This window comes from Crinia signifera, chromosome 3 (genome assembly GCF_055691185.1).
Source record: "Crinia signifera chromosome 3, ASM5569118v1, whole genome shotgun sequence".
NCBI lineage: Eukaryota > Metazoa > Chordata > Amphibia > Anura > Myobatrachidae > Crinia > Crinia signifera.
In genome coordinates this window covers 124485854-124500901 of record NC_139219.1, presented here as the reverse complement: position 1 = coordinate 124500901, position 15048 = coordinate 124485854, and the positions used below count along the sequence as shown (strand labels likewise).

Below are 15048 nucleotides of genomic sequence, written 5' to 3'. Positions count from 1 at the left end.
CGCATGCGGCAAAACGCCGTGGCGTGCGGACCGCTCCGTAAGAATGCGGGAATTTCCGCACAGATCAGAATAAGGGCCTCTATGTTAAGAGACATGCAATGTGTGTCTTTATATTATGAAACTAGGTGTGGAACTGCATTGATAAAACATATATTAAACCTTGACAGCAAGTAAGTGTTAAGACACATTCTTAATAATAATAATAATAATAATATAAAAATTATACTGTAATATCAATTTAATATCAATGAAAAACTCATATATATATATATATTTTAGTCTTAACGTTAGTGCCAAGACTTTGGACTTGCTTGCAGGAGGACACATGCACTGATTGCTGAAATTAGGAATTATTTCTTATTTAACCTTCCATATGCTCTAAAGAGGGTGGATTATCGATCACCTGGACATTCCTGGAAGTTGGTCCCATTTTTTGGGGTCAAATTATTTTATCCTTTGAGGTTTATCTATCCAAAGCCCTCAATCAAATCTTACAAAGGTATCTGCCTTATGGAATAAGACCAATAAAGTAAAACCTTTAGGATTATTCCTTTGTTGGAGAATTTCAATATACTATATATATATATATATATTAGGTTTTTCTTAGATCATAATTTTTCGATTTTTTCTTTTCGAAATCGTTCTGACGATACACGTTGGGTTTCAATAAAGAACTTTACATCCTGAACGAAGTGTACGTTTCATTTTGGAAGATGACAAAGAATTGTTATATGAAATGTGATTGGCGTATCACGGGTATAGTTATAATTGTACAACTGATTAGGTGGTACTAAGTCCAGCGCTCTCCGATTAACCCCCTTTCTTTTATATATATATATATATATATATAAAAGAAAGGGGGTTAATCGGAGAGCGCTGGACTTAGTACCACCTAATCAGTTGTACAATTATAACTATAACCGTGATACACCAATCACATTTCATATAACAATTCTTTGTCATCTTCCAAAATGAAACGTAAACTTCGTAAATATATATATGATTCTCAGGTCCTGATAACTTCATCATAAGCCCCCCCCCCATAATCGGAGCTCAATATGCAACACATACGTGGAGCGGCACTCGAAAATAACAAGGTGGACACACAAACATAATTGCAATGGTTTGAAACATTGCAGTTACGTTTGTGTGTCCACCTTGTTTCCGAGTGCTGCTCCGTGGACATTAAGTAAAAAAAAATTGTCAGAAAGTAATATGTAGGTCTAGCCTATAAATTAGTAATTAAGTTATAACTTGTAAGCAAGTTAGTTATTGTCTTCTGCATTTGTCTGCTAATTAGTCAGTAAGCAAAATATAATTAGAATGAAAATGATTTTGTGTATGTTCTTATTAACAAATACACATGATCTGACTTGAGTGAAAAGCTATGCAGAGAAAAGGGGGCATGGCTTCACGGGAGGGCTTGGCTTCACATCTCAACACCCCCTTTTCTCACTCAATGGATCCCAGAACTGTGGGTGTGACTGTGTTTTCTGCAGTGCGGCACCTACAATGTGACAGATGCTGGCATTTTGTGTCATTCGTTGGTAGCAAACACCCAGGGATGCCATAGGGATGTCCATTTCTCTTCACCTTGAGCTGAGGCCAAGTCAAAGTTACTGAGCCTCACTCAAAGTCACGGGATATGCCTAAATTCATGCAAACATTTTTTTTAGCTTTGAACATGCATTTAGGTGTAGAAATGTAAGGTATGTTCATGGATGATAACTGTCTGGGTGGTAACAGTGTGGTGACTCTATGCTGCTGAAATTAACTGGGTCTGGATACTGGGGTGGGGGAATGTGACTAAATAAAGGAGGCGTGGCCACATCCTCCTCATCAGCTGACCTGGCCACTCTACCAAGCCTGAGCCTAGCTAATCAATAAGTCTCTGTGTCCTTGGGGTTGCAAAAAAGTTGCCAAGAAATGTTACTTCTTATGAGGCATCCAAAGTCCTTGAATATTTATGAATGCACAGATATACACCAGGGAAGGGATTTGTATTGGTATCAGTATAATATAATGCAGACGTGACTTTATTCCTACATATTGTTAAGTAGTATTTCAGATACCTGAAAGTGAGAGATTCCAACATTAACCTTCAACTAATTTGTAGTCTAAGATAATGGTGGACAATATTCCAAACTAAGTAATGGTAATATTATTGAATTATTTGGAGGAGTGTCAGTTTAATAATTGCATTAATTGTATGTGCGTTTGTAAGACTTGTCAGAAGCATCATTTCCATTTGTTCTTCCTCTCCCAGGCTGGACAAATACAAGTCTTCAATGGAAGATGACACTGTCAACTTTGAGGCACACATTTATTTTGATGATGCTTTTGTTAATGACTCTGAATACGAAGATGGTAAAAAGAAAAGATGTGTCAACAGATATGTGGAAGACCTGGTTACTGCAATTGAGGACGTCTACAGGTGCAAATAAACCTTAATGTTACTACTTAAATTGGTTCAATCCAATTTTATATGCGAGTGTATGAAAGCGATGTTATATTATGAAACTTGTACACATCTTGTGAATGTGCACACCTGAGAAACGGTACTTGCTGGGAGGTTTGCGCAACTCTTCTACAAAAAGCAATCTGGGAAAGTGCATGAATAAATGGGGAATAAATGGGGATACCATCTTGGACAAAGGCCTTATTAAACATTGTAGGCCTTGGACAAAGCAGTGTAATGGAGTCACTATCCAAACTCCATTCTTCCACACAGTGAATGACTGTCAGCTATCTGATTGGTGGATAGTCCATTTGTGTGTACCAAAAATCCATGCGTCTGCATGTACAAATGTATCCTGCCCACATTAGCAAAAAGGCTGTATTTGTGGGTATTAACAGAGGTGATTTACTAGTTTATGCTAATCTGAGGTGTGGCTTTAATGTTTACTCACCCACAGTCACAATCATTATCAATAGTATAGCTGCAATAGACCAGCAAATGACACATACACCTTACATGATAATAGATATACTGTACAGAGATCTCAGTTACATACATGTGTAAACCTCTGGATGGTAATTGCACCTACTTGTGATACATTTATATATTTTGACATTTACTGCTACCTATCTAGGAGATACCATAAGATCCCCTGATATGACACTACAAGGATCAGCTTACTCTGCAACTAATGATCCCACCCATGCCGCTCAGGTTTATTAATCCATCATAGTTGTATGTAAGGGATGAAGTTAATTTAGACTAGAAAATACAAATTACTCAGCACGCTGCAATGGACCAGAAAAATATGCATGCAACTAACATACTACTACTACTACTACTACAGGTTGAGTATCCCCTATCCGAAAATGCTCGGGACCACGAGCATTTCGGATAGGGGAATTTTTCGGTTTTTAGAATATTTTTTTTAGGCTTACTTACCTGTCCCCCGATGGTGTCCGGTGGTCCATCGGCGTCCACACAGTCCCCGGGCATCCACAGCAGGCCTCCGGCATCTTCTCTGGGTCTCCAGCGGTCCCAGGAATGCATTGTGCGGGTGTGCGCCCGCACCGGTGACGCCACCGGCGCGCGCGCACACTCGTGCAATGCATTCCTGGGACCGCTGGAGGCCCTGGAGAAGATGCCGGAGGCCTGCTGTGGACGCCCTGGGACTTGGTAAGTATGAAAAGAGGGTAAGGGGGGTAAAAAAAATAAAAAAAAATTTGAATGATTCCAAAAACCACGGTTTTTGGAATAGTTCGGATAATGGATGTACGGATACAGGATACTCAACCTGTACTACTACTACTAATAATAATAATAATAATAATAATAATAATGCAGAGATGTCAGTTACATACATTTGCTAAGCTACCATTCACGGAAAGGTATCTCTGCTCCGTTGATCCCATGCAGGGCTGCCACTAGGAATTTTGGGGCCCGGGACTGATTTCCAGTAGCTAAGAGCAGACGAGCTGTGAGTGCGCCCACATCTCCAACCCCCCCCCCCCCTCCCTCCCTTCACTTACAGCCAGACTCAGCAGGTCCCGAACCACATGCTATTGCTTTTTCAATGCAGGATGCCAGCAGCCAATAAAATGCAGCACCGGCTGGTGAGCCAATCAGAGCTTGTGTAGCGGTCAGCCGCTCTGATTGGCTAATGGTACATGAGCTCTGATTGGATTAAAAGCCGGTGCAGCATTTTAATTGCTGCTGGCGTCCTGCATTGTAGAAGCCTGCAGTTCGGGACCTGCTGAGTGACAGGACAGCGGAGGGTTGCGGTGGGCAAATTGAGCTGCCCAGTCCCTTCTAGGGGCCTGGGACATCTGTACCCACCGCACCACCCTGCCAGCGGCCCTGATCCTACACTACATAATGGAACCACTGTGGAGTGTACATAGGTTTAAAAGATTCTTCAGAAACAGACTTTCCATATGCATTATTCATATAGCATGAAACTAAAGCTAAATGTGCAGGATACTTCCAGGCCATTTCCACAAGACAAAACATTTCAGTGTGTGATCATGGCCAAAGTAACAATGTGGCAGATGGAGCTGCAGCTCCAGGCCCGCCAATAAAATAGGCCACAGCATCAGCAGAGTATAGAAACATTTTTCGGTACTTATGTAGTATCTGGGCTGCCGATTTTTTGATTGTATGCCTTAAGTTAAGGCATACAATCAGATGCGATGCGATGCGATATCGCATCGCATCGCATCGCATCGCATGCGACCATCGGATGCGATGACCCGATTTTTCCATAGGAATCAATGTTAAAATGGACTGAGTCCATTTTAACATGGAATTCAATGGGAAAAAGGGGTCCTTTTCATACCCCTACTATCCAAGTGGGCATGGAGTTGGATATAAACCTGTGGCGAGCGCAGCGAGCCACCGAGCCCGAAGCGTGGCGAGCGAAGCGAGCCCCGCGAGGGGACGGTATTCTGTGTCCCCTCGCGGGGCTCGCTACGCTCGCCATGCTTCGGGCTCGGTGGCTCGCTACGCTCGCCACAGGTTTATATCCAACTCCATGCCCACTTGGATAGTAGGGGTATGAAAAGGACCCCTTTTTCCCATTGAATTCCATGTTAAAATGGACTCAGTCCATTTTAACATTGATTCCTATGGAAAAATCGGGTCATCGCATCGCATCGCATCGCATCCGATGGTCGCATGCGATGCGATGCGATGTACCCGATTTAGAAATCGGCAGCCCAGATACTACATAAGTACCCATTTTTCTTGCTACATCTATTTATCCTAACCTCTACCGTGCGGCATTGGCAAATCAAATGTCATCAACTGCATATTCTCGGTGGAAGACTCCACTATCTCTGGCCTCTCTTTTGCGCTGCATACACAATGATACACAGTGATATCAGAGGAGCTGCCCTGCCACCACTGTACACTAAAGCAAGCACCATGGAGGTACTGTGACAGCTAACAGGCAGCTCCCTGAAGGAGGACTGAGTCTAAAAGGATAACTGCTCCTCCTTCTGAGTTGAGGTGAGATATTAATGGGACACTCAGGGAAAAGTTCAGTTTATAAACAAGTACAAATTCTGATATTATAAGTATTATAATATAATAAAAGTATTATAAGTTCTTAAAATCTCTATATTTACCCATTTTTCTTACCATAGACTGGGAAATAAGTTTCATGAACGCATGTTACACAACTAATTCACAACACAAATCATGATATAATTCAAATAGAAATGAATTACAAAGTTGCTCGTTGGTATTTTATTAAGCTGAAATGCTGCTAAGTAATCTTTTTTTAACTGTAACATTTTTTAAAGGGTTAGCACATAATACAATAGCCTGTTGTGCATTTAGTACATATCACAGCAGAAACCTTTCATCATTTACTAAAAACAGTTAACAATCCTATTAAATAATAAAGGCAATTTACAAATAATCACAGTAAGATTGCATTATCTATGGGGCCCCATTTATTTTGTAGTTATTACTATCTAGATCAGGGCTGGGCAACACCGGCCCTCCAGATGTTAATGATTTACACATCCCAGGATGCTTTGCATTAGTTTTGCTATGTGGCCATGCTGAAACTGATGCAAGGCATGCTGGGATGTGTAGTTCATCAACATCTGGAGGGCCAGTGTTGCCCAGTCCTGATCTAGATTATTACTATCTATTATGTAGTTCATGTTGGAGTACTCAAGTTTCCCGATAGCTCCTTATCCAGGTGAGCAAACTCATGCTAAGTATGGACATTGTGCAGGACTACAATAGGGGGAGAGAAACCTGTGCTCTGTATAGGGGTATCGTGCAACAGCAATAACTCGGGATTTAGTTGCGATTTGAAAGGGGTATATGTTTGCTTTTATGCTGAACACTGAAGGGATAAATATCATTGTCTCTAAAACAATGCCAGAAAAGTAATAATTACTGTTTAACACAGTCCGCAACTTTTAATAGTAGATCACTGTGAATAAACAGATCACCTCCATCTAAGTCAAACTAGCTATACAAGTCCCAGCAGCTGCATTGTGCCTTCCACCCACTCTCTGCCACACTGCAGGAACGTGAAAAGAAAAGGAGGTGTGTGCGACACCCTTTTGAGGGGGTTAGGCCCGGGGGCACTTGATATGAGTGGTAACTCTAGCAGCTGCTAAAGAAAAACAGGGTAGTTATTTCTGTGGAGTAAGTATATGCAAAAAAGGAAAATGCAAGCAGTGCTATAAATTGGGTGAAAAAATATAAAAATTATAGATGAAAGTTGGATGGTCTATAACAAAATTGAATAAGACAATAACATATAAATTACTATATAAGATAAAATCCATGATATTGTCATACACTCCATGCAAGGGGTAATGGCTTGGGGAGCTGTGTTTTGGCAAGAACCGTTTGACCTCAGATGGAAAGAGGGTGCAAGGAGGCTTCCTGTGGGGTTGGTTTACATTACAATCCAGGTGATTAAAAAAGAAGCTGGGTGAATCAGCAATACCTGATGCCTTTCTCTACGCTTGGTAGCTTTAATCAAAGGTACATATCTGCCATAACTATGTCAGGATATATATACCCTACATCTGTGGTTCCCAACCCTGGTCCTCAAGTACCCCCAACAGTGCATGTTTTCCAGGTCACCCCGCAGGTGCACAGATTATTCAGGCACATTTTAAAAGATCCACAGGTGGAGCTAATTATGTCACTTGTGATTCTGTGTGGAGACCTGCAAAACATGCACTGTTGGGGGTACTTGAGGACCAGGGTTGGGAACCACTGCCCTACATAATAAGGTCACATGACCACATACTCACAATTAGACCATCCAATTGGTTTACCAACATATAATAATGTGCTTGTCGCAGAATAGGATGCAGAGATGTTTATTCTAAAACAGATGTCAATAATGTAACAATATAGATTAGTAATAGATAAAATTAAAATGTAAGCATTCCAGAATATTAAGTACTTCTGGTATCTTGGACTTAGACTTTTTGTAGTCGATCAGGTGGACAGCACGATGCATCCCCGTTGCTAGGGGACCGATCATGTGATCGGAAGGGATATGATTAACATTATCTATTAGCAGGTCGTATAATTGGATGTGTTCCAGAAAGCTTAGAGCACACATCTTAGCCTCTATTGTGGCTTTATATATAACATCCATTAATTGAAGATAGAGCACATACAGTATTTAAAATATAAACTTTGGTATTAAAATATCAGTTATATGAAGGGACCTGATACCGGAAGCAGAACCTGTCACTTTGTCCAAAGCGACCACGTGACCCACCTACCTTTGTTACTGGGAGGCGGTCACGTGGGTGGACTAGGTGTTGGGGTGGGAGGTGTGTACCCCGGGATCTTCCCCATCTTTCCGTCCAAGGCAGACATGTGACTTGTGATGCTAGGATATCGGTCAGGTGATCGGGCTCGAACTACAATCCTGGTTATTCTTCCCCATCCTCCCATCTGAGTCAATCATTTGATTGACTAAATGTACCATGTCCTAGTATGAAGTTTCTTAACATTTCTAACATCAATTTTTTTTTTTTTTTATTATGTATACAGTATGTGTAATCTTCAGGGATATTAATATATGAAGATTTTTGTATTTCCAAAATCACATGAAGTTTCACATACTTCCTGTATCGTCTGTTGCTAAGAGACGGCTCATAAAGTCAAATTCAAACATGGGAGGGAAAGGGACATCAGTTCAAACTCAATCAGTAAAGAAATAGAAATATCAACCATTGCTAGTGAACGAATCCACGTGATCAAGCCAAATTTGAAGAAAAAGATGTAAAATATCTCATTGCCTGAGTAGATCACATTAGTTCATTACTATTCAAGAGTGATTCAACTGTATATTACAGTTTTCAATATAAATTGTATTATACATTATGCTTTTCTCAGTTGTATGTATATATTTTAGTTATAATAGAACAGTATTTGGAACTCTGTGTACTGTATATTGTATAAATATGTTTCGGTTGTCTGCGCTAGGTAGGTTGTGTGGATATCTGTAGGGTAGGGTGACCAACTCATCCCTTTAATCCGGGACACATATTAATTACACAGGTTCTGTGGCTGGCTTTCACCTGGTTTTAAACTGCCACACCCAAGACTCCATTTCACCTGGTTTTAAACTGCCACAGAACCTGTGTAATTAATATGTGTCCCGGATTAAAGGGATGAGTTGGTCACCCTACTGTAGGGACACAGGATATTCTCCCTAAATAGTTGAAGGTGTATACATATTTATAATAAAAAATGACTTTGTGTTTTTATGTTAAACTTGAAATTGTACTATTCAACTCCAATATGTTGGTTTGGCGAAAAATGTATAAAAAAAAAAAAGTGCATTCAAAATACCTCCTGCTTGCAGAGCTTCCTGAACCTATCCCCTCCTTTTCTTTTCTTTTTTTGAGAAAATTAATTTATTTCTTTTTCTTAAAGTACAATAATAATACCTGTTTAACAAAGTAGACAAATGAACCCAGAAATATGTATCTGGAAGCATTGATAAAGTGATGAGTGAAACAGAATCAATGTTAAACAAGGAGTGCATAAGTGTAAGGGCTATATGAGCATTATATTAAAATAATTTGGCTAAAACAGTTACAGAAAAGCATGTAAAGAGAGTCTATATGAGTGGGAGAGAGTAGAAAAGATTCGGAAGATAGGGATTAAAAGAAAAAGGACTAAGAAAGGAAAAACAGGGAAAAAGAAAAACAAGAAAGCTATAGAACTAGTATAGTTGTTGATGTTCATCAGAATAGTGGTAAGCATAAAAGAGCCTTATATGAAAGTCAATGGTGCCTCAATGTATAAGTAGGTTGTTCATGGGGACCAAACTTTAATAAAATTAGAGGGAGTATTATGAATTATTGAGGTGATTTTGTAAGTAAGCCAGATAGAGTTGATCATAGCAGTTATGGAAGGGTGTGAGGGAGACTTCCAGTATGCTGCAATGAGGCATTTAGCAGTGCAAAGGATATGATTGATGAATTTTTGGGTTGGAGGTGAGACGTGAGGCAGTGTAGAGTAGAAAGTGAGAGTAGAAAGGAGATGAGGGCATTTGAGTGTCCATAACCCAGTTGATCAGTTTATGAACCTCTGTTCAGAAGGGTTGTATGGATGGACAAGACCACCAAACATGCAGAAAAGCTCCCCTTTGGCCACATTGTCTCCAACAGAGATCAGATAAGGTGGAGTATATGGCATGAAATCTGAAGGGGACCATGTACCATCAGAAATATATTTTATATGCGTTGTCCTTGATTCGGACAGATATGGAGATTTTGGCAATTGCCACTTTGATCTTGGACCAGGTAGCAGGCCTTAGAATTTATCCCGTGTCTCTCTCCCATGCCAATTCGTGAGTCTCTTTTTGGGGCTGATTATAGAATAAAAGTTATTAAAATATGGAAGATACAAGCTTCTTTGTCATGTGAACATGCCTGTAAAGGGATTCAAGAGGTGAGCGAGAAAGGGATGGGGCCGATCAAGGGAGAGAATTATAGAAATGATGGAGTTGCAGATATTGATAAAAAAACACTATTTGGGAGGGAGTATCTAAATTGAATATCCCCTCCTCTTATAGTAGCAGTATCCTGTTTAACCCAGATTATTTTGAGGCTTGAGGCATCACTTTGGTGGCATGCCACAAAGTGGCACAGTACACTGTGTGTTCACACGATTTAATATGTTGCGGCAATGTTCTAGAAATCGTACTTGTAATTTCCTTGTGGTACGCCCCACATAATGGAGTCCGCATCCACAGGCTAATATATAAACTACATCTGTGGTGTTGCAGTTTATAAAGTTATTAATCTGGTGGGTCATCTCTCAAATAGAAATCTTATGGATTTTTTTTATTTCATATTTTATAGTAATTTATGTTATTGTCTTATTAAATTTTGGGTACTCTTTACCTAGAAGGGCGCCCATCGCGGCCATCGCGGCCATCGCGGGCAATGAATGCACTAAAAAATCGGGTGCGATGCGACCGACGCGATGCCCGCGATTTCCCATAGGGAACAATGTTAAATGGGCCACAGAGGCCAAATAGGCACCCTGAAGTGTGAAATGGCCCCCACAATTGTTAACGCCACCCCACGATCAACGTCAACGCGTCCTACACCTTTTCATACCCCCACTATCCACGTCAGCGTGGAGTTGAGAATAGAAAGTGTGGTGAGCGCAGCGAGCCACCGTGCCCGAAGCGTGGCGAGCGCAGCGAGCCCCGCGCGGGGACGCGGATACCTTCACAGGTATCCGCGTCCCCTTGCGGGCTTCACAGCTGTCCGCGTCCCCTCGCGGGGCTCGCTGCGCTCGTCACGCTTCGGGCTCGCTGTGCTCGCCACACTTTCTATTCTCAACTCCACGCCGATGTGGATAGTGGGGGTATGAAAAGGTCGTAGGACGCGTACCGCCGCCCCTCGCGGGCTCGCTGCGCTCACCACGCTTCGGGTTCACGTTGATCGTGGGGTGGCGTTAACAATTGTGGGGGCCATTTCACACTTCAGGGTGCCTATTTGGCCTCTGTGGGCCATTTAACATGGTTTCCTATGGAAAAATCGGGTCAATTGAGACATTGAACAGGAAAATCGGGTCAATTGGGACATTTAACATTGTTCCCTATGGGAAATCGCGGGCATCGCGTCGGTCGCATCGCACCCGATTTTTTAGTGCATTCAATGCCCGCGATGGCCCCGATTTTTTACTAACGATGCCCACGATCAAAATCGTGGGCGCCCTTCTAGGTAAAGAGTACCAAATTTTGTTATAGACCATCCAATTTTCATCTAGAATTTTTATATTTTTACACTGCCGGAACGTGTCTTGGGGGCAGATTTATTAAGCTTGGAGATAAAGCAGAGAAAAGGTAAAAAGAGATAAAGCGCCAGCCAATCAGCTGTGTTTGAAAAAGACAGTTGGGAGCTGATTGGCTGGTGCTTTATCTCCTTTTAGCTTTTCTCCGCTTTATCTCCAGTTTATCTCTTCTCCAAGCTTAATAAATCTGCCCCTGAATCTGGTCTGCTGTTTACTAGCTCTGCCCCCTTTCACATCAATTATGCTCTATTCTCTTCCAGATGGAGCTAATGGTCATCTAAAAACCCAGCAGCTGCTAACTTGGTATAGTCCATGCAGCAGTTCTACATCTTAGATAGGTCCCAGGGGTGTTTAGCTTCTGGATCTCTTGAACTTTAATGAGCCAAGGAACTACACTTAAGTAATACCAAAGCCTCCACTGGAGTTTCAATTATATTTGTCTTCTTCAACATCTATATATGGATGAGAGAAGACAAACACACATTAAACCTGGTGAAGTCTACTCTATGTGAATCATGTTTTTTTTTATTTGATCATCTAAAATATTAAAATCTCTATTTTAGTTATTTCACACTCAACAAGAAGGAAGTGTTTTATCAAAGTAGAACAGCAAAATACAAAATACAAACTATTATATCTACACCGTATGGTGGAAGGCTGCGGTACACTCTTCCTTGTGGAAATCTGCTATATGTTCACATGAAAGACAAACAGAGGATTCGAAATAAGAAGAGATGGTCACAGGTAAAAATAATAATGATCATTCTAACAAGTTATTATCATTGTTTATTGAAAAATGTTATCATCACTCTTATTGCATTCCATGTTTTACAAGGATGCAGTGCTTCATTTTTACCAAATATTTAGCAGCTATAATAACATGATGATGGTGATGATGATGAGTTCTGTGAGATTTTTCTTGATGTTTCATCGGTACTTGTGTAGTTTCATGGCGCCAGCATGGCGCCGTGCTACCTCCGGGTTCTACGCTCGCCACAAACTATGTTAAAAAAAGTAACTTAACTCCATGCCAAGATGGATAGTTCATACCTCCACTATCCATGTTGGCATGGAGTTGATTTTAAATAGCGTGGCGAGCGTAGCGAGCCACCGAGCCCGGAGCGTGGGCGAGCGAAGCGAGCCCCGCAAGGGGACTCAGACGCACAAGTACCGTTTCATCTATATAATTTTACAGGGTATCCATACAGATCTTTAAAAAATATATATACTTACTTATACCTCTTTCACACCGCACAAATAACCCAGATTCCACCCAGGTTGTTGCTGGGTTGATCCGAGTCACTGGGTCCAGCAACCCTGTATTCCGACCATGGATAAAAGAAGGGTTTTACCCGGATCAAACATGGGTTGCTGGGCAGTGTAAGAAGGGCCGAGCGACCTGATTCCGGTTTACACTATAGGGAGCAGGCAGCATCAGCTCCAAGTGCTGCCTCCTCCCCCGATGACACACCACTGCTCTGCCCCACCCCCATGTGAGGTCAGCAACCCAGCTTTTTGCCAGGTTACTTAAGGGAGCTTCACCTCACAAATGCTGGGACACACTCGGGATGGACCAATGTCCAAATCCCGGGTGCGACCCTGCATTTGCGATGTGAAACAAAATCCAAGATGAGCCACAGCTAGTGCAGGCAATTTGGAGCTTATAGTATAGATCTTGGCGAAGCAATTATCAAGGGTAATTGGTTACCCCTTAAGCTGTACTGTATGTAGAATTTATTGTTTCTCTATATGATTTACAAATAAATATTTGCTTTTATTGATCCTTAAATTGTATGCTTATTTATCAGCCATCATTGATGGGAGGTTAAAACCACTGAGCGGGGTCGACACGCATTACTTGACTGTAAAATGTTCTACAAAATGATTACTTTTAAAATATTTATTATTTCAGCATTAAGTTGCAGATTCAGATTGTATTAATATGTTAATATAATGCACACATTTTGTTTTATTTATAGATAATGTATTTATATTATTTGCTGGGATGGAAATTAAATCACAAATATGAAATTTTAGCTGGAAAAAAATATAAAGATGAAATTGATGATATAGAAGCTGAACTGAATGTAAGTAAAACACCTTTATTTGCATGTACTTTTTGAGAATTTGAAAGATGTTTGGGATGCTAATTTGATTCGCAAGCAGGGTAATCCTGGTTTCAGTCTTTTGAAGAACTGAAATATTTACAAGAAAATGATTTAGATGTGGGGGTATTCAATCCATTTTTCCCAAATTCAGAAATATCAACACTTTTTGCCGATAATAGGGTCGAATTCAAACTCGACCGATTAAATCTACCTGACTGATGGAAATATTCCGACCGCCGGATAGCCAGTGGATTGTCGATGCAAATTCAACAATTTCACTAATGCAGATTCAGCTTTTAAAAAAGTTAAATCGGCATTGAAGAAAATTCTATTTGACCCATTTATGTACACTAGGATAAGTATTGAGCCTGCTGAGTGGTACAGTATTTCTTCTGTATGAATGGGATTAAGGGAAAGTACAGTAGGTTAGTCTTAGCAGGTAAATGTAATAGCCTGCAAAATAGGGGCATCATTAAGATTCTGGCAATTCTATTTGAAATTTATAGTGGTAAAAAAAATGTTTTAAAAAGTTTGTAATTCATTTTTAAATTCATTTTTAAATTATTGCTGTTTTAAAAAATCAAGCACAAGGGAAGATGCCTTGTATTACATTTCCAGAAGCAGGTGTCATGGTATGTGGTCATTAGGTTGACAGTGTCTAGGCTGACAGTCAAAAGGTCGACCACTATTGGCCAACAGTCAAAAATGAAAGACACATGAAAATGGTCTGCGTGCATTAGGTCTACATGGACTAAAGGACAACACAAGCAAGGGGTGGACATGGGAAAAGGTTGACATTTTTGCTAGGTCTTACTCTCAACCTAGACACTGTCGACCAAATGACCCATACCCTGTGTCACATCCTGTCTATGCTCGGAGAGACTTCAGAAACATTCCGTATGATTTAACTTGATGTATAATAAATATATTATTTTCAGTTATCAATTTGACGAATAAACATATTTCTGCACAGAAAGCAAAATCAAATACCTATATTTTGGCCCTGGATGGAGACACAGACTTTCAGCCATCAGCATTGATGCTTCTGGTGGATCGTCTGAAAATGTATCCTGGTGTTGGAGCAGCCTGTGGAAGAATCCACCCAACTGGAACAGGTATAAGAAAACCACAGTGCAGGTTTATACTAAAGAATCTAAAGACATGAAGTCTTTGGGCTGATGCTGAGTTTGTTTCTGTCATGTACAATATGCAAAACAAAGGGATCACCTACATTCATCAGCATAGTATTTAAGGCTGAATAAAGATGTGCGTCCATTGAGTGCAACCTTTGGTTAGAGTGCATGATCTATTTGCTACATCCCTTTATATAAGATGTGTAATCTGATTTAATTATAGACAGGTTATGATTGATGTTTGTACCCCTGATTGATGTTTGTACCCAATAGAAGTTTGTCCAACCTTATTTTAAATGTATTTATTCTGTCTTCCGACACCAATTCTTCCGGAAGAGAGTTCCACAATTTAACTGACCAGACCGTAAAAAGTTTTTGTGGGGTTATATTTTATAATCAGAACCTGGTATACAAAAATAATGTATATGTGTGAAGATTTCACACTGTATTTGTCCGGTGGTGCACATAGAGTAATGGTTTAGAGCTGGGGTAGCCAACTCCAGTCTTTGAGAGCTACCAACAGTTAATTTTTTCCAGA

General features: G+C 40.5%; 1 protein-coding gene across 1 annotated transcript in view; it reads left to right on the top strand.

Moving 5' to 3' along the window:
- The window catches only part of LOC146062909 (chitin synthase chs-2-like), a 99072-nt gene that overhangs the window by 10990 nt on the left and 73034 nt on the right, over positions 1-15048 (top strand). Inside the window, exons 4-7 of the mRNA XM_083174918.1 lie at positions 2267-2434; positions 11833-12013; positions 13249-13356; positions 14351-14492. Coding sequence (XP_083031044.1) covers positions 2267-2434; positions 11833-12013; positions 13249-13356; positions 14351-14492 — 599 coding nt within the window. The remainder of the gene's footprint in view (positions 1-2266; positions 2435-11832; positions 12014-13248; positions 13357-14350; positions 14493-15048) is intronic.